At 38.5% G+C, this 25,244-nt stretch overlaps 1 protein-coding gene across 4 annotated transcripts in view; it reads left to right on the top strand.

The window, feature by feature from the left end:
* Positions 1-12,139: 12,139 nt before the first annotated feature.
* CLC-D (chloride channel D) overlaps positions 12,140-25,244 on the top strand; it is a 43,697-nt gene continuing 30,592 nt past the window's right edge. For all 4 annotated transcript variants that reach the window (XM_088960768.1, XM_088960766.1, XM_088960767.1 and 1 more), the window contains exons 1-2: positions 12,140-12,794; positions 12,890-12,962. In XM_088960768.1, the coding sequence (XP_088816894.1) occupies positions 12,618-12,794; positions 12,890-12,962 (250 nt within the window). In that variant the 5' untranslated portion in view covers positions 12,140-12,617. The remainder of the gene's footprint in view (positions 12,795-12,889; positions 12,963-25,244) is intronic.

The following is a 25,244-nucleotide window of genomic DNA, read 5'->3' as shown; positions in this document are numbered from 1 at the left end:
TGAGCAGATATGTCATCGGTTATGGGCAGAGTCCTCGAGCAATGTCATGTCGCTGTATCACGCCATTAGCTCAAAGGTAGGGCTTTGAATTGGTTTTTAGTAAGAAAAGGCAGCAAACAAATCCTACTTTCTTATGGGGCAGGACTCAATCATGGCCAATAAGGCTAAGCCAAGATAGGGCAGGCATGTGTACCCTCTGGGTAGGCTGACCTGTTTGTTTCAACCATATTCTTCTCTTTTGGTAAGTTGGCACTATTATGCCAACTTAAATGTTATATCTTGACAGTGCATTTACAGACTGGCCTAGCTGAAAAGATGGGACCTACGGTTCAGTGGATCCAACAATTGGGATTTGTTTCTTCTTGGACTAAAACAAATGATTTGCAACTATGTCCATGTATTCCCTGAATTTTACTACTGGAGAAAAGTTGAGAGAAAGAGATAAAGAGGGGGTAGAGGTGTGATAAGGGGTAATGGCCCTTATGTTGTCACTATGTCCATTACCCAACATTGGTCCGAACCATCTGAGATATTCGAGCACTGGGCTAGATACAGTCCTCATCTTGGCCCCAGTTCACACGTTTTACAGCCCAAGATTTTATGGTTAAACCATGTAAGGGCCCTTTTTTAAAGTTTAACCAGGCAAGTTCATTACTTAAGTACTCAAAGACCATTTGATTTATGGTTGGAATTAAAATCGAAATTGGAATGATCTATTCCTTATAGTCTAATTGATTAAAACAGAAATTAGAATGGAAGTTTGGATGAACTGGAATGGAATTTTATTATTAAGAGGAGGGGGGATGGCCATTCCCTCAAATGGGAGAATGTTTGGATCAGCTGGAATGCTGGAATGGAATTTTATTCTTAAGGGAGGGGGGAGATGGCCATTCCCTAAAATGAGAGAATGTCATTCCACCAGGAATGGGAATGAGATTTCAATTCCGTCCAACTAAAAAGTTGGAATTGAAATAGCCCATTCCAATTTCGATTCCAAAACTCCTTTCCTGCAAACTAAACAGGACCTCAGATTTTACGGTTTCACTAAGTAAATAGCCCCCCTTTTTCACCAAGTGGTTGCTCTTAGATTTGAACCCACGTTCTCATGCTTGACAACCCCAGACTTTACAATTACACCAAGTAGACATGCCCATGGGCAATGAACATTTAACACTGTTTCGGGCTCAGGCTTTGAGATGATCCATTCAAATTTTAGCAAAAGCTCAGCCCAAACCCAGCCCATGAACAGGTCTAACACTAAGTAATAACCCCTATATTTTATACCATACTGATTTTAGCTATTTAGGCTCCATTTGGTTCATGGGAATAGGGGTCTGGAATCGGAATCGGATCAACCATTTGGTTGGATAAAATCGGAATCCCATTCTCATTCTTGCTGGAATGACATTCTCCCATTTGAGGGAATGGCCATTCCCTGCCTTTTTATTGAGAATGAAATCTCATTCTTGCTTATCTCAATTTTCATTCACATTCCTATCTGAATCATTCTAATTCCAATTTCAAACAGACTATGAAAATAGACCGTTCAATTCTGATTCTGATTCTAACTATAAACCAAAAAGAGCTTTGGTTGTCTTCGATTAAATGAATTGTTAGGCCAGGTCATCTGCTTGACTGCGATAGGATTTGTTTTCATGGATTTCTTCATGATTTTGAATTTTTAATCAGGTCAATTAACTAAATACAGCTCCTACGATTTTTTTTTCGTTGACGGGCTATATGGACAATTGGACAATTGGACAGATTCATTTATGGCTTGTTTTTAGTTAAGTGCAGATTACGGCTTGTAACATTAGAACAGATTTGCCCATGATCCAGTAGCCGAGAACTCAGGCGTCCCTCCAAATATGGTTGGAATTATGGACCCTTTTGCAAGGTTTGGGCTTAAATGGGCCAACGATCAAAGGTTTATTTTTATCAAAACGAGATTGGCTGAGCTAAGTCAAGTTCGACAACTCATCATGAGTCTTGACTGTTTTAGGCTGTATTTGACATTTTGTAACTATTTTAGGCTGCTTTAGGTTTAGTATAAATACATATAAAATAATACAAAATTAAGATTTTGCATTCGACAAATTTGTATTTGTATTCCTTCTAAATTGAGTTTTAGGCTTAATTAGAAAGAACATAAATATAAATATATACAAAATATATACTTTTACACCTTATATATTTATATTTGTATTTCTTCCAAACTAAGCATTTACGACTTATTTCCTTTTTTTTTTTTTGCAGTTAAAATGCCCGAACGAACACTTAGTCCGATTAAAACTTGCGAGCTCCCACTATAAGCATGATTCCATCAGTCAGGGCTGAGACGTTAAGGCTCTCTCTCACAGCTGTTCAGCCTTTTAATAAATGTCACTATAAGCTGATTCCATCAGTCAGGGCTGAGACGTTAAGTCTCTCTCTCTCTCACAGCTGTTCAGCCTTTTAATACATGTCTAGAGGACCAATGACAACGTCCCACACCAGTCTTTTAATACACATCCATTCTCTCACTGTAGGGCCCATACACCAGTCTTTTAATACATGGGCCCATCCATTCAATCTCTCACTGTAGGCCCCATGTAAGATACCGGGATGCTAAACAGCCATTGTGTTCAATTAATCCAAAAACGCCATTACAACCAGATAAAGATATTAGCAACTGATCCAATTGGCAACAGAGCTTGATGATGGTAGGATTCAAATTCTAGGTCTCTGCTATTATTAGGAACATACCTTAATAGCAATCAATTTTGCCACCTTGGAATCAAATTATTAGGAAACTAAATCACTTTTCCCTCTAAACAACAGTTAAATCAAATGAGTCAATCAATGATGAGCAACTGAGTAGTTTTAAAAGATATGTGGTTTCAAGCCCCGCTATAGGCTCCACCATGCCTTTGAGAAGAGTTATTAAATTATTGTTGAAAAAGTGCTGTACTATCTCACTATCCCAAGAAAAAAAAAACGAAATATGGCCCTTATGGGACACAATGCGATGATTCAATACTAAAAACCAATGATTTTATAAATCAAGTAAAAAATATCAAAAATAAATAAAAAGAAAAGAAATAAAAATTTGATGTATAATCCATGACTCATTTTAATTGATCAAACAATTCAATGTTTCAATCAACAAGATTACTGGGCCAACAGAATTGTTTTGTTTTTTTGGGTGAGGGTGACAAGTAAATGGACCTAGAGACCTAACTGAGTGGCAGGTCAATTAATTTAATTGGCCTGGTCAACTGCGGGACAAAAATAGTAATCCAATGGCGAAAATACAAATACGTTTGGTTCATAAAAATACAAAATTGGTTCAATTTTACAGTGATAAAATTATATTCTTACTTTTTTTTTATAATTGAAATGATTGTTAATTGTAATGAGTACAAACACGAATTCCAAGGCTGGAATCCACTGGTTTTACATTGACCAATTTTGAATGCAGATATGTATTGGAATTCATATTTGATGTCATTTTCAATGTACAAATGCATTCTTCCTAAACACTTGTGAAAACTGAATCAGAGCGCATATATGCATTGAACCGGTGTATGTGAAGAATACAGATACAAATGGGACCCAAGTGTCTGAATTATATACATTTATATTTGCACTCTTCTCAAGCAGAGCTTAATCTTTTATTTAAAACCTAATCCATTAGGGGAGATCATGGGCTGGGCCTAATTCAGGCTGTTTTTCACGTAAAAAATATCACACACACATGTGCATATAAAACTTGTTTGATTCATTATATAATATGAAGTATTATATACTTCAAATTATATTTCTCTCTCTCTCTTTCTTCTGCTTCGCTTGAGTGTGGATAAAAGGCAGTCAAATTGCATTCTTGAACAAAGAAAGATGGAAAATGGGAAGAGTGGAAATACAAAGGGAGTCACCAAGAGAGGTGGAGAATGGGAGAGGGGTCAATGTTTTTGACGTTCACAAGGGCACTGGTCGCAGCTCATGATATTAAAAGAAAAAACATTGACTTAGGAGGCATTGGGAGGACAGATGGAACAAAAATCGAATCACCCAGATTTTTTTTCTCAGTATTTTATTGCATAAGTTGGTCACCTACCAGAAAAAAAAAATGTTAACTACTTGGGTCAAATAGGGAGTTCCACCCAACAACCAATTGTATTTTGCCTCGTGGGTCAATGTTATGGCAGATCCAGCCTATCTATCACCCTCTCGATGACTTAGATCTTCCATTTGTCACACTAATCTATACTCCAATTTTTTACGAGTATTTCTTAAGTTATTATTTAGAATCGCATTGCACTACAGAGAGCTTTGGCAATATGCCACGGAAATTTACCAATTTGTCCTCACGAGCAATGAACAATCAACAATCCAGCCGTGAGAGGAATTTTTTATGCAGAAACCATATACCAACCTGGAGGTATCCTGGGGCATTTAGACTTTTCTAAATTAATAATCAAGTAGCTGACCTAATCTCAGATTCTCAATATAGAAAGAGTGTTTACTTTTCAGAATCGATTTTCATCTTTTTATTTAAATCGCATACTTGTAATAAATTAATAATACACGAAAAACTTGCACCTACAGACAATGAAAAAACAAAAATGGAAATGATTCATTTGATGTATCATCCCTTTACCAATAAAATCATAATGCAAATCATTGTCATCCTAGGTTTAGATGTTCTTTTTTATAAGCTTTTTTAATTAATTAAATCTTGCGGCAACCAAAATCTGTTTGCCACATACTTTTAGTTTTCTACATGCAGTGATCAGAAAATTGACCTTAATGCGGAGAAAACTTTGGTTGTTTGGAATAAATTAAAATAGACAAATAAAAGGATTTAATAATGTGTGGACTTGTTTATGGGTCGGATAGCCTGATGTGCCAGCTCAAGCTGTTTAAGTTAGGCCTGAATATGAATTTAGGCCTGTGGGTTCCGGTTCAGGCTCAAAACACTATGTCCGACATTTTTCAGGTTGGACTGTGTTTTTTTTTTCAAAAAAATCCAGCCCAAATCTAAGCCCGATTTGATAAGATATTATATAATAAAAATATTTTATATAATATATATAATGTTATTTTCTTTGTTTCTCTTCTTTTTTTTTTCAGGTTATAGTGATATATTTCATTATTTTAGGGTTTTGATATCTTTTAATATAAATAAATCAGTTTTTATCGAATAAAAAAAAACTTTTTTTCCAATTTTTTATCTTGGCTTTGGGTTTTATATGAGGGTTAAACTTGGGCTCAAGACCTAAGCCCAATTATCGGGCCATGCTCGAGTCCTAACCTGAATGTTTTATGTTAATATAAAGACAAAGCTCAGACCAGACCTTCCCCATGAACTGGTCTAATCATGTGTCATATGGACAAAGTTCCCAAACAACCCAAACTTTTTTTTTTTCAAGCATCCAAATTTTTGTGCTTATGTAAGGGTTCGACTCTACTGAAAAAACTTGTAACTAATCACCAATATCATAAAAGTGGTAATCAATCAAGTGGTATTTGTAAGGCTTTGATTAGTCAAAGCTTTACTGGTATCATGTCTTTACAACAGCATAAATTTTCCCGTTTTGTAAAGATACACAAGCAAATAATAGATGAAGGAAAAAAAAAAAAAAAAGCTACATCAACTTTGAGTCTTTGACGAGGTTCTCCAAACAGTAATAACAAGGGGTTAATTTGAGTCAGTCCATCCCAGAATTCATAACGCCGTCGTATAATTCACGTGGGGATGCTGTTTAGGGGTTATGAGGTGGAGTGAACTCTAAAAAGGCCTAATATAGCCGAGGCCTAGGATGGGCTGGGCTTGAATAATGACCACTATTCACATGGTTGGATATATTTAGCATAAAGAGGACCTAGTGGGAACAAAATTTCATTGAAACAGAATTTTACAAAGATTTTATTGTATTTTTAAATATAAATACAAATTTTAAAATGTATTTATCAACAAATTTCACTTTATTATATTTTCTATTGATTGCATCCCATCATATGAAAATTGGCAACTCACGAAGTTATACTCAAAGAGTTTTTTAGACAAATGGGCTACAAAATAGGGGCAGCCTTATCCCAACACCTAAACCTAGGGCTGCAAACATATTGGTTCATCCGGAATTTGATCCCATTGTCTATGAAGGATGGTCTAAATTGAATTTTGAGATAGTTGAATCAATATGGATCCACCACTATATATATAAAGCGGATAATTGCTTTGGGTTATGTGTGTGTTATAAAAGTTAAATCTAACTACCACATATAGTACATGGTTAATATAATAATACTTACTTTCACGTATATTTTTAGTTCATTTTATTAATATATATATATATATATATATAATATTTTGATTATTTTTAGTTTAACTTAATTACCTATATTATTCAATATCGGATTACAACGAGAATTGGATTAGAACCCAATATACATACAATGCATAAGATATGATTTGAATTCAAATGATATATATATATATATATATATATGGTTGTTGCCAAATTTTGCAACAAGGATAAAATTAAAAAATTGCCTTGGAAATTCACTAAAGACCTTGGCTAATATAGTACCACCTAGATTGAAGACCTCACTTGCTAGAGTGTTAATTGTGACTAAAGGTAAGTGTTGGAGACCCTGGGGTGATTTCTCGAGGCTGTGGACTTCCACGCGCGGTCAAGTCAGTAAGACATAAAGTAAAGATGAGTTAAAGTGCTTGGTGAATGCCATTTGAAATATAGTACGAGGTGAGTTGCGCTAAGTTGAAAAGCTCAATGACACATCACACATGGTATGAAGTGAGGTGTGTGTGTGTATTAGAGGAGTGTTTAGTGTCTTTTGAATGAATGGGAGACTTATATCCAAGAATGAGCATGCCATTCATACATGGTTGGAGTTCGATTCACTTGCTATGCTTAGGGGTGAGCATTCAGTTTTTTCGATTAAAAATCAAATCAAATAAATTAAAATTTTAAAAAATGAAAGAAAAAATAAAATCGAAATCAAATCCGAGTTGCAAAAGAACTGAAATAATCAAATCGAAAATTTTGATCATTTTAATTAAAACCGAATTTCATTAACATACACAAAATATTGTATATTATAACATATAATATATATTATGAAATTGAATTTCATTATAATATATTATATATGAACATATAGCATATTATGTATTATATATTATTTATTATTTATTATATAATGAATTTTGATTAATTAAGTTTTTTTATTAACCAAATTTTTAATTTTAAAAACCGAATTAATCAAAATCGAAAAAATCAAAACTACATGTGGTGGGTACTGTGCTAGTGTAAACTGCATTAGCATTGATGCTTTCATTAACTCGACCACATGTAGCATTCTATGCACATGGTGCTCAGCCACACCAACTGGTATCTAGTTGGTTTAGTTAGATTAACTAGTTTTAGGAGAGGTTAGACTTCAACGAGCCCTTTGAAGCGATGTTAGGTAAATTGACCACTTTGCCCTAGCTTATAGCCATGAGGTGATTTTTGATTGGTGGTTGGTTTTGGTTGTATTAATTTGCATCGAAATCAATTTTGAATCTAATATATATCAGATTCCATTTGATCTGAACCCTACTTGAAACCCCAACATTGGTGAAGGCACTAATCAATCTTAACTAGTTAGAAAGTTTACAAGAAAGCTAGCTAGTGAGCTGATACCTTAAGGTTATGTTTGGTTTGAAGAAAAAGTAGGGAAAGTGATGGTACGTGATCTGGAAGACCCTATTTAGAGGATGATTTCGACCTTAGTCGTGTAGCGAGCTGGACTAAGCTGCAAGACAGAGGATTAGAGCACCCAGGGCAGTTAATTCGGCGAGGTCACATTGTAGCTTAAGTCAGTACTATGTTGTGATTGCGAGTTAGAATCTAAGTGCTAGAGAGCTTGGGTGCAAGTAATCGCGCGTACTTAAAACATGGAGGGGTTAACGCCTTTATATAGCCGAGTTATTGCGGGTTTCTAAGAACAGTTTCGAGATCTGTGGCTTAAATGGATGAAATCCGTTTTCGCTTTAGTTGGGGAGTAACATATCAGTCAATGAACTTCATTATCGCCGCCCGATTCGGATGAGGAGAAGATAAGGCTTGCCATTATGCAGTATGCCCTTAGCTCCAATCAGACCGATGTACATTATGACATTTATTGTAAAGTACATATTTGATTTATGTTATAGTGGTGTGTTTCTGTGTAATACCCTTAAACTGGACACTTATAAGACTCGTGTTAGTTTAGAATGTTCATAGCCGTTAGATAAGTCTGGGGAGATTTATCCTGCTGACACTGGTGTGTCGCCAAGTGTTGGGGTGGTTTGTCTCAACTGCCAGGGTGAAACCCAAGGACATGCAGTGTAGGTTTACTTGAAACCCTGAACCATACTAGATTTTCAGTATTGCCCTGGACCTTGGTGATTAGTGGGCAAAACTGAAAAGTTACACTTGACCCCTAGACTCGATTATGATACTGCACTAGGTATCGGATTGGGGTGTCTTTGATATGCCAATAAATGAGATCCTTAGCAGGGTCAAAGCCTGGGTATGTTGGGACAGTCCGAGAATTCATTTGAGTGTATGATCATAGTGACAGGATCAGCCCCTTTGTTGGACAAAGGTAATGATCATGGATGCACTCCCTCTGATGGAAGCCAAGATTGCCGACAACTGATTTCAATCGTTGAAAATTGTTTTGCAAAATATATTTTATATAAGGATATAAATATATATATATATATATATATATATATATATATATTATGGTTTCAAAATATTTGAAAAAATGTTTTAATTCTCGGGATCCATGTGAGTAGAGAGTGCAATATTGTTCCTTGTATCCGATGGAGAGGTCCTCTCTTGTCGGGCAGTGTATGATCATTATGGGCTGAGAGGTTAAGTGTAAAACCATTGAAGGTAATACCTGATGGGTTAATCTTGCAACTACCTATAGTCCTTGGGCTTTTATAAGGTGGCTTGGCCCAGGGACCACTTAGTGTAAGTGTTGGGCCCATTAGGAGCTCATGTGATGGGCTCAGGGGGTGCACTGTCCATAACAATGTATTCAACCAGGCCTTGTAACAGAGGCTGGGCTGAACCCATGTGGCTGATGTGTAGATCAATGTTTGGGTCTCACGCCTTACAAAGAAGCCCGACTAGATAGCAGTTTGAAAGCATACTGAGCACAAAGACTTCATGGGCCTAAAGCCCATTTCGAACTAGACTGATTTGATCAGTTAAATAAAGGGGTGAATCTGAGATTGGATTAGCAGATAGGATAGGGCCTTAACCCTATCCACTCAGAATTCAGATCTGGAAACCTCCTAATGAGATTAGGAGAGGGCTGATCTAATCTGCAGATAAGATAATGGTCTATCATTATCACTTAAAGGAAATTAAGATCCAAATGTGATTTGGATCAGCAACTCCTAATGGAATTGGGAGTTGATCCCTTTAAGCTTATAAAAGGAGGAGGGGGCGGCAACCTCTTAGAAGATCACATCCTCAATTTCAGAGCAAGAGTTACATAAAAGAGAACATAGCATCCAGTGAGACTGGTCTATTTTCTCCTTGCCGCCTCCTTCTTGCCGCCGCCATAACTGCCAGTTCGATCTCCTCTTCAAACAGGAGTGATCAAGATCAAATCTTGATATCAGCCTTTTGAAGTTATGCTCACAGCCTCCAACGAGTTATTGCGAAGGGTTTGGTTCGTTGGACGAACATTGTTGATTCTGCTCCAACATTCACTGTGTCATCTTTAGTGGGAGCAGTCTTTGGAATCTTTCTTTAAGTGTGAACACCTTTGTTGGGAGATACTGTTTATCCGTATCAGGTATATCTCTCTCCTGCTTCTTGTTTCAAATCTGGTTCGATTTAGGGTTCAAGATTGATCATTGAAAATGCAGATTTTCTAAAACAGGGAATGTGATTCCCATATGAGGGGAGAGGAAATTTTTGAAAATTTGCCCAACCTTCCTATAGGGTTTGACAATCCATATGATGGATCTCTCATTCCTTAAATATCCGAAGTCTACTGAGAAACTACTGGGATTTATTATGGTCACTTCGGTTCCTGGGCCCCGAACTCGATTAGCAACCGAGGTGAGTTGTTGCTGAAGTGACTTTACGCCGAGCTCCGCATAGCGTTGACTAGAATGCTCTTGCTGAGTTGTCATCCTACGTGCAGATCGCGTCCACGTGACTTTTATTTACCAGGTCGTGCTGAATTACTCCTCATCAGAAAGGAAGGGAAATATAAGGAAACCTTTACAAACCTTGCATAGGTTTCCCTATGTTTCCCTTCCTTTCCCTACCTTTTCCTTCAAACCAAACATAGCGTAAAGTTCTATCTCAAGGAAAGAGGATGGATTCAACATCTTTAACCTACACAGTTAATGATGAGGGCTAATTTGGCATTACCTGGTAAATCAAAGTCACGTGGACGTGATCTGCACGTAGGATGACAGCTCAGCAAGAGGAGCCTAGTCAGTGCTATGCGGAGCTCGGCGTAAAGTCACTTCGGCAACAACTCACCTCGGCATAATGCCACCTCGGCTGCTAACCGAGTTCAGGGCCCAGGAACCGAAGTGACACATAATAAATCCCAGTAGCTTCCCAACAGACTTCGGATATTGCGGGATCATACCGCATAATGGCAAGCCTTATCTTCTCCTTGTCCGAATCGAGCGGCGATAATGTTCATTGACTGATACGTTACTCCCCAAATAAAGCGGGAACGGATCTCGCCCATTTAGGTCATAGATCTCGGAATTGTTCCGAGAAACCCGCAATAACTCGGCTATAAAGGCGTTAACCCCTCCATGGTCTAGGTACACGCGATTACTTGCATCCAAGCTCTCTAGCACTCAGATTCTAGTTCACAATCACAATATAGTACTGACTTAAGCATCGGAGCGACCTCGTCGGGCTAACCGCCTCAGGTGCTCTAATCCTCTATTTTGCAGCTTGGTCCAGCTCGCTACATGACTAAGGTCTAGATCATCCTCCAGATAGGAGCTTCTAGATCGCACACCATCAATTAATGCTTAATTCTTATTCATTTGAGTGGGCATGCGAATGAATAGTAGATTTTTTCTTTTTTCTTTTTAAGTGTAGAATAGTTGGTTTTTTCTTTATTTTTTAGTTATTGGGCTTCAAACTTTTCTTTTTATATAGCTTATATTATGAGAAACACATAAACCAATTAATGGTGACTCAGTTGATACCTTGTCTAGATAGTTGTGGGTTGGGGCAATAAGTTAACTCTCATTGTGTAGCCCTATAAAGCCAAAAAATGAGCTTAGCATGAGGTAATAACCAAGTTAAAAAAACAATTTTAAAATGGAACACAATAAACAACTTGCATTAAGTTCTTTCTTACTACATGTTGTTATTGAACTAGAACAATCAATTAAACAAATCTACATTAAATTTAATTAATAAAAACAAAGGAAACACCCGAACCTAGGGAAAGGAGCAAAATAGAGGGAAAAAACTGATAATCCAAGAAAAGGAATAATGATTTGTTTAGATTGGTTTTTTCCCATATAGTGGTGGGTAAATTTGGGATTTTAGACATTAATTTGGATATAAGCTAATGTTTATATTTAGGTTGACCCTTAACTTAACCCAACTCATCTAATTGACAGGGAAAACCAAAAGGAATTAAAATATATTTAAAAGAAAAGTAAAGGTTTAATGAAAAAAATGTTATAAATATGGACTGTTAAGGTGAGAAAGAGACTCTCGTAAGAATACCCTCACCTCCCTTCTTTGTGGATCCAATTCTCATAGAATCCAGAATAATTTAGGCTATATTTGGTTTGAAGGAAAAGGTAAGGAAACTTAGTTTGTAAAAATTTTCCTGCCTTTTCCTTCCTTTCTCTACCTTTTCTTTCAAACCAAACACAGCATTAATGTCGGGCCCACGGGGCTTGACAACGCCGTAACGGCGAACTCAGTAATTGCGAGGAAACGGGCCAGAGACATCGCTGTCGGGTCGGGCTTGATGCTACCCAACGTTTTGCATATCTAGGCACCTGATCGTGAACACGTGGCATCGCAAATCGAGAAGATGTGGGGCCATTCCTTACCGTAGTTACTAGGCCCAACTGAAATACTTCCATGTGACGAGTCAATGTGACGGTGACCTCTATGTGGAAGAAATCGAACCTAGAGAAGAGAGGCAGTTGTGTGCGTGGATGTCAGTGAGCGTGATACAAATCATACAATTTCACGCAACTGTTAGCTGCCCTCACCCAACTCAGTTCTTCCCTTCCGTCGTTGGGATCGCCACTTTGTTTTCTTTTTCCTTTTTCTTCCTCCCACGAGGGCCACGACCATTCTCATTGGATCACTGGTCCCTGTTTCTGCAATTTCTACAACTCGATCTAATGTTTCTTTCATCCCAGATCTGCAATTCGAACTTTGGTTTGTAAAGTAGACAGCAGGAACCCTGCTATGTTCTTCGGACAGAGGATCAATCGGATGTTGTTCTGCTGGACGGGACTCAGTTGCTTAGGGTTTTTCTTGAATCTAGGGTATTGGATTTGATTGAACTTGGCTTTGTGCTGTTCTTGGCGGGGGGGATTTGAAGTCTGAATTATGCTGGCGAATCATTTTCAGAACGGCATCGAGACAGCGAAGCTCGTCTGGTCTCGATTACCGAACTCGGAAGATGCTGAAGAACAGGATGGAGTGGTCTCGAGGCTGAGTGATGCCAGCAACGTTGAGAGTCTCGATTATGAAGTCATCGAGAATTACGCATATAGGGAAGAACAGGTTGCTTTCTCGAGTTTTTATGAGGGTTTGTTGGAAGGAGACTGTTCTGAATTTTGTGTTAATTTTTCCTGATTTCGCTTTGTATTTTGAAGCAGGCTCAGAGGGGAAGGCTATACGTTGGATATCATGTTGCAGTGAAATGGTTCTTTGCATTACTCATCGGCATCGGTAAGAGGATCGGGATTTCTCAATTGCCGTTTTGTTATTGTCGTTGTTATTATTAGCTGTTACCTCGTTCTTTCTTGAATTTGAATTGCACTAAGAACTTTAAACTCGCAAATTTTAACATGATAATATAGATCAACATTTCAATGAGATATTGTTACCTTCAATTGTGCGAGAAAAGGCCAAAGGTTAAGACCTTACTCAGACTACTGTCTATCACTCTTAAGACCTCTGATGGCTGGGACCAACACTGGGTAGTGGCCATTTTGCCCTTTTTTATTGTTACTTTGATTTGGTGGATGTGGTTGTTCATGCTGCTGAGAAGATTACCTAGTCTAACGTTAAGTTCAAGAATTGAATTGTGCTTCTGATGGGAATGCCCTGGTTGGCTTGTTATAGTACAATGCTAAAGCATAGTATTTACAAATTACAACTATTGGTTTGGATGGGACATGGAAACATTGGCATCTGCAACCAATTTTCTATCTAACAGGGTGGTTAGTTGGGTTACCAATTATGGAGTGGGACACATCTCAAGTTTTTATATCTTGGGATGAAAAGCAGGAAAGCCACAAAACTTGTTAGAACACATTAGATTGGGATAGAGCAGAGTTCAGCTATTTCTTTTAGATAATAAAGAATTTATTTCTACTGCAATTCATTCAAATTTTGAAGGAGAATTAAAAGGAAAATAATAACCCGAATTCAGACAAGCTGTGGCATATTTTTATGAAAAGCATCTATGGATTGAAACCTAATGGGTGGGATGCCAGCTTGAATTCTATATCTTCTTTAGTATCTACTTAGAAAGCTATATCCAGTCTTCATCTCTCTTCCTTCAACATATAAATCTCTGGCTCCAAGATCAAGTTTTGGGAAGATTCGTGATGGATTGCTTTTGGAATCCCTTGGGGGGCGGTGGGGTTGTCTTGACCCTATTTCTATGGACACTAGGATTTGGCCTGCTTAGTATTTAGGTTTATTCTCTTTTGCATAATTTTTAAGTCCATGTCCTCCATTTCTAACCAAGGTTCAAAATATCAATACAGCTCAATACGCCGGTAGGAGTGTATCGGGGGATCACTCCCCTATTATTTTGTGTTTTTTAAAACCTGGTTTAGAGGGGTTGGTTTAAGGCCTGTCTATCCCTTGAAGGTGTATCGGGAAGCCCTCCATACGGCCTGGTACGTATCGAAATTTCGAACCTTACTTCTAACCAAACACCCTTTCCTTCTTTACTGTTTGGTGGGACCCACACCTCTAAAGGTGAGGGCTTTTTCTGGGCTGATCATGGGCTGGACCGGACCAGGCTTAGCACCAATGATAAGGGCTTTAATCTAGGCCTGGGCTTAGGCCGGCCCGCACCTTGGGCCTAGATTGCAAGCCCAAGCTCAACCCTACATCGGCCTAGGTCAGGCATACTGGCTTTATGGGCATAACGAGTAAAGACTTTAAGCCCATGATATCAAATAATAAAATTTAATTTATTTAAAAATTTAAATTTAATAATATGTAAATGTAATACATACAAAAAAATTACACAAGCCAAAGTTAAATTGGGTTTGGCTAGGCTTTAGGCCTGTGGCACAAAAAACAATGCATGAGCCTTATTTAATTGTTAGAGTTGAATTGGCATGGGTTACCTATCCTTTTATAGAGGAAGGCAAGGTCTTCATTCTCATTCTTGAGCAATGTGGGACTTGGAACAACACTATAAATATAGGCCGAGTCGGGCCTAGGCCAGGCTTGAAGTATTAGGCCCAAGCCCGGCTCGAAAGTTTGCAGGCTGGGCCAAGAATGATCAGCCCTAGCTTTTTGTTGGGAAGTTGCACACATGAGAATCAACATCTCGAGAATCTGCAAAAGAGAAGGCCTAATTCTTGTTTTTCTCCCCACATGTGCTTTCTTTGTAGAGTAAGCTGTGAAACTACCACATACTAATCTCTTGCTTATTCGTGTCTACAATTTGGGAGCTATTTTTTCCTCTTTTTGGGTGCAGGTGGGCTCCTTTAGTGGATATACAATGTTTGTCCCCAATAGTGCCTTCTCATCAAAGAAGAAAAGGGAAAGATTTCTGAATTTATAAATTTATTATCATTCATCAAAAAAAAGGGGAAGATTTTATTGAGATATACAAGAGAAGAAACATTGTGAATGATTGATTTAGGAGTGGAATGTAACATTCTTCAGAGAGATAAGTCAAATAGAGGAGGCTTTAATTGAGAGAGTAGCCATTAGGGTGGCCTATTGGGTAAAATTATTAGAGGTTTTCCATCACTTTCTATTGATGATAAGGAATTAGCATGTAGTAGCACAATTATCAATAACAAGAACAATTGGTAATATATTGGTACCTCCGAAAGGTAGCATTGTCAAATTAAATACCAATGGATGTTGTTTGGGAAACCTAGGAGCTTTAGGTATCGGAGGAGTGTTTAAAGACCACATTGGGAATGTAATTGCTTTGTTCTCGAGTCCCATTGCCTATGGAGATTCCAGAAGTGAGTGCGGAACTGTTAGCTGTTTTACATGGGCTTAGATTTAGAAAGTCTCTAAATTTCATGAACATTGAGGTCAAAGGAGACTCTAAGATTGTGATGGGTTGGCTTACTCGTAATAGCATAGTTCTTTGGTTCCATAGGCAAACAATAAGAGAAATAACAAAATTATCAAGAAAACTAGGGTAACATTTGAATGGACACTTAAATCAGCCAATAGTAATGGCTGATACCCTTGTAGACAAGGAGTAAACAGGAGACAACTATTTGGGGGAGCAACTTTCCAAGGGGAAAGAGGTGCAAATTGACATTTGCAGTAAGAATTTGTAAGGGTGGGTTGCAATGGCTAGATTATATGGAGTGCAATTTGACAAGCTCCATTCCCTTTGGAGCTTGTAATCTGTTATGGGAGCTATTGTACTATATGCTTGCTGGTTTCTAATAAACTTTATCCTAGCTTTCAAAAAAAATATTGGTGCTTGGTAAGTTCAAATTATAGTTTGGGTTGTGTCAGAAGTCAAAGCGGTGCTTTGGAGCTCAGGGAAGAAGGTAGAAGATGAAGATGACGTGGACGTTTGGCAACCATGTGGAAAGAGTTGGGTGGATCGTCAGAAGAGTAGTAGTGACGCCAAAAATTTGGAAACTGAAAAGTCGATGGAGGAGTTAAGAATGGGCAAGTTTCCTTTAAAGACAACTCTTTCAAATTGTTTGAACTTACCAGATGGCCCACAAAGCATCTTATGAGGAGGTATTAAAATCGATACCAAACCAGGTTGGGCCAGTCTGAACCACGTGATTCTTTAAAAGATCATGTTTATGCTTTCTTAAAGTTGTTGAGGGACGATAATTATAGTCTATTGTCCCCCTGACACACTTAAGCCCTCCATCGGCTTGTGGTGCAAAGCCAAGTCAAAATGGAAGCTGTCCTTTTCTCCCTAGACCCCATGGAAGAAAATGTAGGCAGAAAACTCAACCACCCCTGATAGACCTAATCCTCAATACAACAGAGAACAAGACTCCGACTTTGAGGATGAGACAGGCTGGGAGGATTTAAGGGGCATAGAAGAAGAGGAAGTGAATAAGCTGTCTAGCATTGGAAGTGTGAATTCAACAAAGGGTTGTAGGATTGTGGAGCTAGGACATTTTGGAACAAAGCTCCTCTTTGAAGAATACTCTAGAACGGAAGTCCTAGATCCTCAAGAGATGAGAGAAGAAGAAGTCATTGCAAACAGTGGGGTCTCCTTGAAAGAATCACAAGGAGAAGAGATGGTAGGGACAGTTCCAACACAAGAACAAGTTTACTGTGATTGCAGACAATAGGTCTAGAGCAAACCGAGCTTAGGAACACTTGAGGAACATACCCCTTTAGCAGTACAAGATGTTGCAGAAAAGGAAATGGACCAATTTGAGCTTGCCTTTGGGAAGGATAGTGATACATCGGTTCAGGGAGTCTTCCCCCATTCTCCCCTTTTCGTATCTTCCTGCTTGTGTTTCTTCTTCTTTCCTTGGTAATGGTACTGGTGCTTTTCTTCTTTCTACTTGTCTTGCAGATCTAGCTGTTGGAACAATGACCTTAGTGCTCTAGAAAAGGAGGGAGATGATGCGTTGGAAATATAAGAAAAAGAAATTATGGACCTAATCTTAGAACATTTGGAAAAGTTAGTTGAGGTGGAGGAGAAGAATGGGGAAGAGGTGGCATTACGGGGAACTCCTTCGAAGGTGACAAGTAGGGATGCAAACGGATCAGATCAGATTCAAATAAGGGAATATTCAAATCCAATCCAACACTATTCATGTTGGATCTGATATGATTCGAAGATCCGGTCGGATCTGATAGGACTCGATCTGAATTCAAATCCTATTGGATCTTCGGATATGATTTGATCCGACTTGTTTTCTTTAAAAATTAATTAATTATTAAAAGAAAAATAAAATATACCAATTTAAATAAAGAAAAAACAAAAAAAATACAAGTATTTTTAAATTATTTTCATCGTATATATACATGTTTTTTATACAAAAATAAATAATGTAACAAACTTATAAAAATACAATATAAATAATATATTTATAAATAAATAACATATATATGTATTATATATTTATATTTATAAATATATAACACACTGGATCGGGGGGGGGGGGGATCCGAATCCGATGTCTAATTGGATCATAGGATCCGATCTGATCCGAAGATCCGACTAGGGGTGATCCGAATTTGACCATATAGGATCGGATCTCGGGTTGGATCATGATCCAATCCATTTGCACCCATAGTGACAGGGAGAGAAAAGAAAGGCTATGCAGAGAGAGAGGTAGAAGAAACACTTAATCATCAAAATAAAAAGAAGGGGAAAAATTGAGGAATTCTAATAAAATCCCCACCAAGTTAAAAGTTTACATGAGAAAGGAAGGGGGAGAAGAGAAAAAAAGAAAGAGGAAGATGATTGAATTAGAGAGATTAGCTAGTGGAGTGGCCTATGACGGGGGGAGAACCAAAAGAGGGAGAAAACAAGAGGTTAGAACTTGGAAGTATTGGGAGAAAAAGAATAGGGATCTGTTAGCAAGTAATAATGGAGATCTTGTGTTGGAATGTAAGGGGTTAGGGAGCTCAAAAAAGAGGAGGTTGATCAGAAATGTGGTAAGAAAAGAGAAACCAGATGTTTTAATGTTGCAAGAAACAAAGCTCTTAGAATTGGATAGAAAATGGATAAGAAGTATTTGGAGAAGTAGAGGTTTGAGCTGGTTTGTTGCCCTCTCTTTGGGGGCTTCAAGGAGGGGGCAACAGAGGTTTGTGGGTTCTATCAAATGTATATGGCCCTGGAGGAATTAATTGGACAGTTTTCAGTTTCAATAAGAGCAAAAAGCTTGGGTGGTGGAAAGGAATGGGTTCTATCAGATGTGTATGGCCCTAACTCATTTAGAGATAAGGATCTATTGTGGGAAGAATTAGATGCAATCAGAGATTTGTGGGAGGGACCATGGTGCCTGGGGGGAGATTTTAATGTCATAAGATTCACAAATGAGACAAACAACCCAAGTCAGACCATAACTCAAAGCATAAGGAAGTTCAATACCTTGATAGAGATTTGTGGGAGGGACCATGGTGCCTGGGGGGAGATTTTAATGTCATAAGATTCACAAATGAGACAAACAACCCAAGTCAGACCATAACTCAAAGCATAAGGAAGTTCAATACCTTGATAGACTCTTTAGAGCTGAAGGAACCTCCCTTGTTAAATGCTTCCTTCACTTGGTCAAATCTCCAAGAATCTCAAATTTGCTCCAAATTGGACAGATTCCTCTTCTCAGTAGATTGGGATGACTTGTGGGGTTTCTTGGCTCTAAAGGCATTACCTAGAATAACCTTTGATCACTATCCTTTGTGCCTAGACCAAGAGACCCGACTTGGAGGCCCCACACCTTTTAGATTTGAAAACATGTGGCTAGAAATCCCAAAAAATTTGTTGAACAAATAAATGTGTGGTGGGAGGAAGGAGGAATCAATTTTAAGAGTAAAGGAGTTTATTTTATGAAGAAATTGTAGAGATTGAAAGAAAGGATTAAAGAGTGGAATAAAGAAGAGTTCAAAAGATTGGAGGAGCTGAAAGAAAGAAAGAATCTTTGAAAGGATAGGGGAGTTAGATTAAAAGGAGGCTAGAAAGGAATGTAGTCAGGAGGATCAATCAGAGAGGTGGAACCTAAAAGTAGAGCTAGAAGGGATCCTGAGAAAGGAAGAAACCTCTTGGAGACAAAAGTTAAGATGCAAATGGCTCTTGGAAGGAGATGGTAATACAACATTTTTTCACTCTCTGGAAAATGGAAGAAGAAGAAAAAAAATCTAATTACCAACATTGAGAGGTAGGGTGATAGACAAGGAGGAGGAAATTGTTAAGTGTCTTGTGGATCATTTTAAATCAAGTTTTTCCATTGTAATGGGTAGTTACTTAAACATGGAAGGTTTGGATTGAATCAGAGTGCCTGAAATCCAAGTTGCCCTTCTTGAAATGAATTTTACGTAGAGGAGGTCCATGAGGCAATTTTTTCACTGGAAAGATCTAAAGCCCTAGGTCTTGATGGGTTTTCCATAGCTTTTTATCAAGATTCCTGCAAGATCTTAGAAGATGACTTGATGGAGGTGTTTTTTGAGTTCCACCACATAGGAAAAATCTCACTGGGTGCGAATGCTACTTTCTTTGCCCTAGTGCCTAAAAAGAAAAGAAGCAAGAACACGAAATGACTTAGGCCCATAAGTCTTATTGGCAATCTTTATAAAATCATTGCTAACGTCTTAGCAGGAAGGCTGAAGTCTATGCTGCCCTTAGTAATCTCCCAAAACCAAGGAGCCTTTGTAGAGGGGAGACAAATAATAGACCAGATCCTAGTTGCAAATGAGTGTGTCTGAAAAGAAAAAACATGGTAGGAGGTTGTTCCTTCTAGCTCTCTTGGAAAAGTTTTGCTTGTGTGAGAGGTGGAGAAAATGGATTAAAGGATGTACTAGTTCAGTACACTTCTCGGTTCTAGTAGATGGAGTAGCTAAGAATTTCTTCCCAGCAAAAAGAGGCTTAAGGCGGGGAGATCCCATTTCCCCTTTCCTGTTTACCTTTGTGGCTGAAGTGCTAAGGAAACTGATTGTTAAGGCTGATCTAAGTAGTTTGCTTAGAGGTTGGAGAGTTGGTAGAAATGAGATTGTTGTCACCCACCTACAATTTGCAGATGATATAATCATCTTTTGTGAGGACTGCAATGAAGAGAGTGTGAGAAATTTAATACTTCTAGTTGATGGTTTCCAAAGGGTATCTATGTTGAAAGTGAATTGGGGAATGAGTTGTGTGGCAGGAATCAGTATGGGAGAAGAAGATATTCAGGTGATGGCAGAAATACTAGGTTGTGAGGTTAGGAGTTGGTCACTAGAGTATCTTGGTATGCCTTTGAGGGGTAACCCTAGGTCAGAAAGTTTCTGGAAACCGGTAGTAGAAAGGTTCACAAAAAAGATAGTGTTATGGAAGAGGAGTTACATATCCATGGGAGGAAGAATTACTCTGCTTAGATCCACCTTAGCCAGCCCGCCTATCTACTTCCTTTCCACCTTTAGAATACTGGTAAAGATTGCAAAGAATTTTGAAAAAATCACGAGAGATTTCCTGTGGGAACCAGGTGATGAAAGAAGAGACCACCTTATCAAATGGGAATAGGTTTTCAAACCTAAGGCTATTTTTGGTTTGGAGGAAAATGTAGGGAAAGGAAGGGAAAGGTAGGGAAACCTATACAAGATTTGTGAAGGTTTCCCTACCTTTCTCTACTTTTTCCTTCAAACCAACATAGCCTAAAGGTTTGGGAGGAGTTGGTATTGGGAATATAACAAAGAGGAATACAGCTCTACTAGGAAAATGACTTTGGACATATCCTTTAAAAAGGGATAGATTGTGGCACAAGGTCATTGGCAGCATTCATGGTTTGGCAGAAAATGACTGGGATGCAAACTTGGCACCTCATGCTTCTTCAATATCCCCTTGGAAAGCAATAATAGAGATATTACCAACTTTTCTCAACTTCACTCGGTTTGATGTGGGCAATGGGGAGGGAGTTTTATTCTGGGTGGATCTTTGGATTGGGGATCTACTACTTAAACTATACTTTCGCTTACACTTTTCTTTATCCAACTACAAGGCCGAACCTGTCTCAAAATTTGGCCTGTTTTCAGAACTTGGTATAAATTGGGATTTTGGTTTTAGGAGGGGTTTGAGAGATAATGAATGTGATTCATCATTCTCTTGCTATCAAAGTTGGAAAATGTATTTTTGGACCCTAATTCAACAGATGGAAGAATTTGGTTCCCCTCACCTAATGGCCTTTTTTTCTTGTGCCTCTTTTAACCTTCTTGTCTTGTTAGAACCCCTGGGGGAAAATTCCCGGTAAAAGAAATCTGGTGTAAACCTATCCCTCCTAAAGTACAAGCTTTGTGTTGGGAAGTGCCCTTTGGGAAGATAAACACCTGTGACTTGCTATAGAAAAGAAGGCCAAATAAGTGCTTCTCTCTTCATGCGTGTATCCTTTGTAAGGAAAGTGGCGAGAGCTTTCCTCATTTACTATTCATCTGCCCTCTTGTGTCTTGCATTTGGAAATATGTCTGTTCTCTTTTTAGTTGCAGATGGGAACTGTAGAGAAAATGATTGACCAGCTTGTGGTCCCACTCCTTATGTTTCCTCTGTTTATGGTGCTGTTAGAATGTTTTTTTTTTTCAGTTGTTTCAAGTGAGAGGGGTATTCCTGTCATTTTACCTCTTTTATTATAAGCCTAATATAAATAGCATTTGGAGCGGCAGACTAAAGAAGACTGAACCCCTTTTTCTCTTCTCTTCTTTCTTCCTCCTCTTTTCTTCCTTTCTCTTCTCTTCTCTTCTCTTATCTCTGTTTTCTTCTTCTTTTCTGATTACTAAACAGGTCTGAATCTCATTGGTTTCAGACAACTTGGTATCAGAGCAGGCCTAAGACTGATTAGGGCTCTCATGTAGGTGTAGTCCAGCCGACTACATGAGAGCAGTTCTAGGGCTGGAAGTTTCAGCTTAATTCGCCTGGTTCTTAGAGGTCATTGGTGATTAAAGAAGGTGCCCAAGGTCCAGAAAACTTGGAGAGCTGTTCGGTGACCAGGAAAAATCAGAGAAAACAGGTTGGTTTCTGATTTAGGGCTTAAATCAGAGATTGGGAGTGGCACTCAGTATTTTCTGATTTGTTTCATTACTTTTTGGATAGATAGATGTCTGAATTTTTTTTTGGAATCCTCTAGGAGGTCTGACTGTTATCTTGGACTGTTTTTAGGATTTCTTTGTGGACTGTACTTTTGGACTGTGTTGTTTGACAGTGTTGGTCATTTCAGCCGCCCACCTTGTGTTCGTAGAAAGGCCTCTGAATATTTTTTTTATTATTTTGGGTGCTGTTGGACAGTACTTGAAATATTTTTTGTTGGAAAAGGAGCTGGACAGTGCTGTACTTTCCATTCGGTGAATATCTATTGTTCATTACAACATGGAAATGGCTGGAAATGAGAACAAACCATATGGAGAAGGACTTGTAGGAGCTGAAAATTCTATTGACAGCAGTTCATTTCAGATTACTATGGTCAAGTTTAATGGAACAAACTATTTGGAATGGGCTCAATCAGCCGTGATGGCCATTGGAGGAAGGGGAAAGCTAAGAAACCAGTACAGGAGGACCCTTCCCTTGCTAAATGGGTCCAAGAAAATTATCTGGTTATGACTTGGCTATGTAATTCCATGCAGCCTCATATCAGTAGAAACTATCTTTGGGCAAAGACAACTAAGGAGATTTGGGACAATATGAAAGAAACCTATTCTCAGCCCCTTAATGTTGCTAGAGCCTATGAACTGAAAATTGAGGTGAATAATCTTAAACATGGGGGAAACTTGTGTCAGTTAATTTCTCCACCTTGAAATCATTGTGGTATGAGATTGATCATCTTGAGACTATTGAGTGGTAGAGCCATAAAGATGCTGCCACATACAGGAAATTAGTTGAGAAAAATAGTGTTTGAATTCTTGGCTGGGCTAAACTCTGATTATGACATTGTAAGATAGCAGCTTCTCATTAGGGATAATGTCTCTTTATCTCAAGCCTACTCTCTGGTACATAGTGAGGAAAGTAGAAGAAAAGTTATGTTACAAATTCCATCTATGGAATAAGTTTTAGTAGCCATAAAATCGAAGACTGGAGGTGATAAGGAGAGGGAAGTAAAGAAGGATGGAAAGAGGGATGTGTTTTGTGACTACTGTAAGAAGCCAAAACATACTAAGGACACTTGTTGGAAGCTTCATCTTCAGCCAATTCTAGAAAGACTCAGGAATAGGAAAGAAAATGCAAATGTAGCTGTAACCACAAGAGCTTCATCCACAACTGTAATCATGGGAGCTTCGTCCATATCCAACACTAGATCCAATTATCTTAATGCATTGGCTGCTGTTAGGATTGCTTTATCTCAGCTGGAGAGTGAAGTTAGCATCTCTGGACAGACTCATTCAACTCCTCCCACTTCTGCTTTTGCTTAATCAGGTACAAGGGCCATTGCCTATCATGCTTCAACCCCAGGTAACACTAACCATTTTTGGACAGACTCATTCAACTCCTCCCACTTCTGCTTTTGCTTAATCAGGTACAAGGGCCATTGCCTATCATGCTTCAACCCTAGGTAACACTAACCATTTTTGGACAGACTCATTCAACTCCTCCCACTTCTGCTTTTGCTTAATCAGGTACAAGGGCCATTGCCTATCATGCTTCAACCCCAGGTAACACTAACCATTTTTGGATTGTAGATTTAGGATAATTTTATCATACGACTAGCTTGTCTTCTTTATTTCACACTTATTGCTTGTCCTCTGGCATAGACAAAGTGTCCATTGCTGATGGCTCTCTTGTCCCTATTTTGGGCAAGGGAGACATCAGTGCCTCTGATGCTATTTCCTTATCCTTTGTTTTGCATGTTCCTAAACTAAGTACTAATTTACTTTCAGTTAGTAGTATCGCTAAACACCAGAATTGTTCAGTGACCTTTTTCCCTGATCATTGTGTTTTTCGGGATTTGGCAATGAGGAAGGTGATTGGGATTGGTCGTGAGACGAATGGGATCTACTTGCTTGAACATCCACCTGGGAAGAGTAAAGAACCTGGGAGGTCTTGTGTCACAGTCTATGAATCAAATTATGCTTTAGCATAACCGGTTGGGTCATCTTTCTTCTAGGTCTTTAAAGAGTCTTTTTCCTACTTTGTTTGAGTCAATCTAAGTGTCCATTTTGAAGTGTGAGTGCTGTGAGTTGGCAAAGCATTGTAGATCAACTTATTCACTAAGTAATAAAAGAAGTTTTTTTTTTTCCTTTTGAAATTGTGCATGCCGATGTTTGGGGGCCCTATCATATTCCTTCTATGGGTGGGTGCAAATACTTTCTATTGTTTGTTGATGACTACTCTTGGTTTTCATGGGTTTACCTCATGCGATCTTGGGATGAGGTTCCCACTTTGACCCGTGTTTTTCATTAAATGATCCTGACTCATTTTGGGATTAAAATAAAAAAAATCTCAGATCTGATAATGTCAAAGAAGATTTTGCAAAACCCTTGTCTTCTTATCTCCTTGAACATGAAGTTATTCATCAGAGCACTTCTTCGCATACACCTCAGCAGAATGGGGTAGCTGAGAGGAAAAATAGGCACATCCTTGAAGTTGCAAGAAGCATCATGCTGAATTCTAATGTTCCTATACGTTTCTAGGGGGATGCCATTCTTATTGTTGTTTATCTCATTAAAGGTTCCTTCACGAGTCTTGGACATAAACCTCCTTTTAACTTGTTGTATCCTGATAAGGAGCAGTTTTCTATTCTTTCCAAAACTTTTGGTTGCACATGTTTTGTCCAAATTCTTGGGCCTACCTGTTCAAAATTTGACCCTAAGGCTGCCAAATGTATCTTCCTTGGGTATGCACACAATCAAAAGGGGTATTGCTATTATAATCCTATCTCGAAAACCGGATTTGTATCTGTGGATGCCACCTTCTTTGAAGATGTCCCCTATTACCCTAGAGTTCCACCTCAGGGGGAGAGTGGTGAGCAGGGTACTTTTGCTCAAGATGTTCCTTTACCTATTCCTGTGAGTGGAGGGGAGTGTAACAAGGGGAGTTGTCAAAAGTGTAAAGAATTAAGGGTGTTTCATAGAAGATGGTGGATGCAAGTTGGTTCCAATAATGATCAATCCAGGCTAGTTCCTGTCTCTTCTGCGGCA

Source organism: Nelumbo lutea, chromosome 1 (assembly GCF_056320005.1).
Source record: "Nelumbo lutea isolate HS-2025 chromosome 1, American lotus-T2T, whole genome shotgun sequence".
NCBI classification, from domain to species: domain Eukaryota; kingdom Viridiplantae; phylum Streptophyta; class Magnoliopsida; order Proteales; family Nelumbonaceae; genus Nelumbo; species Nelumbo lutea.
The sequence above is the reverse complement of the archived record's forward strand: the minus strand, read 5'-3'. Positions and strand labels throughout refer to the sequence as shown.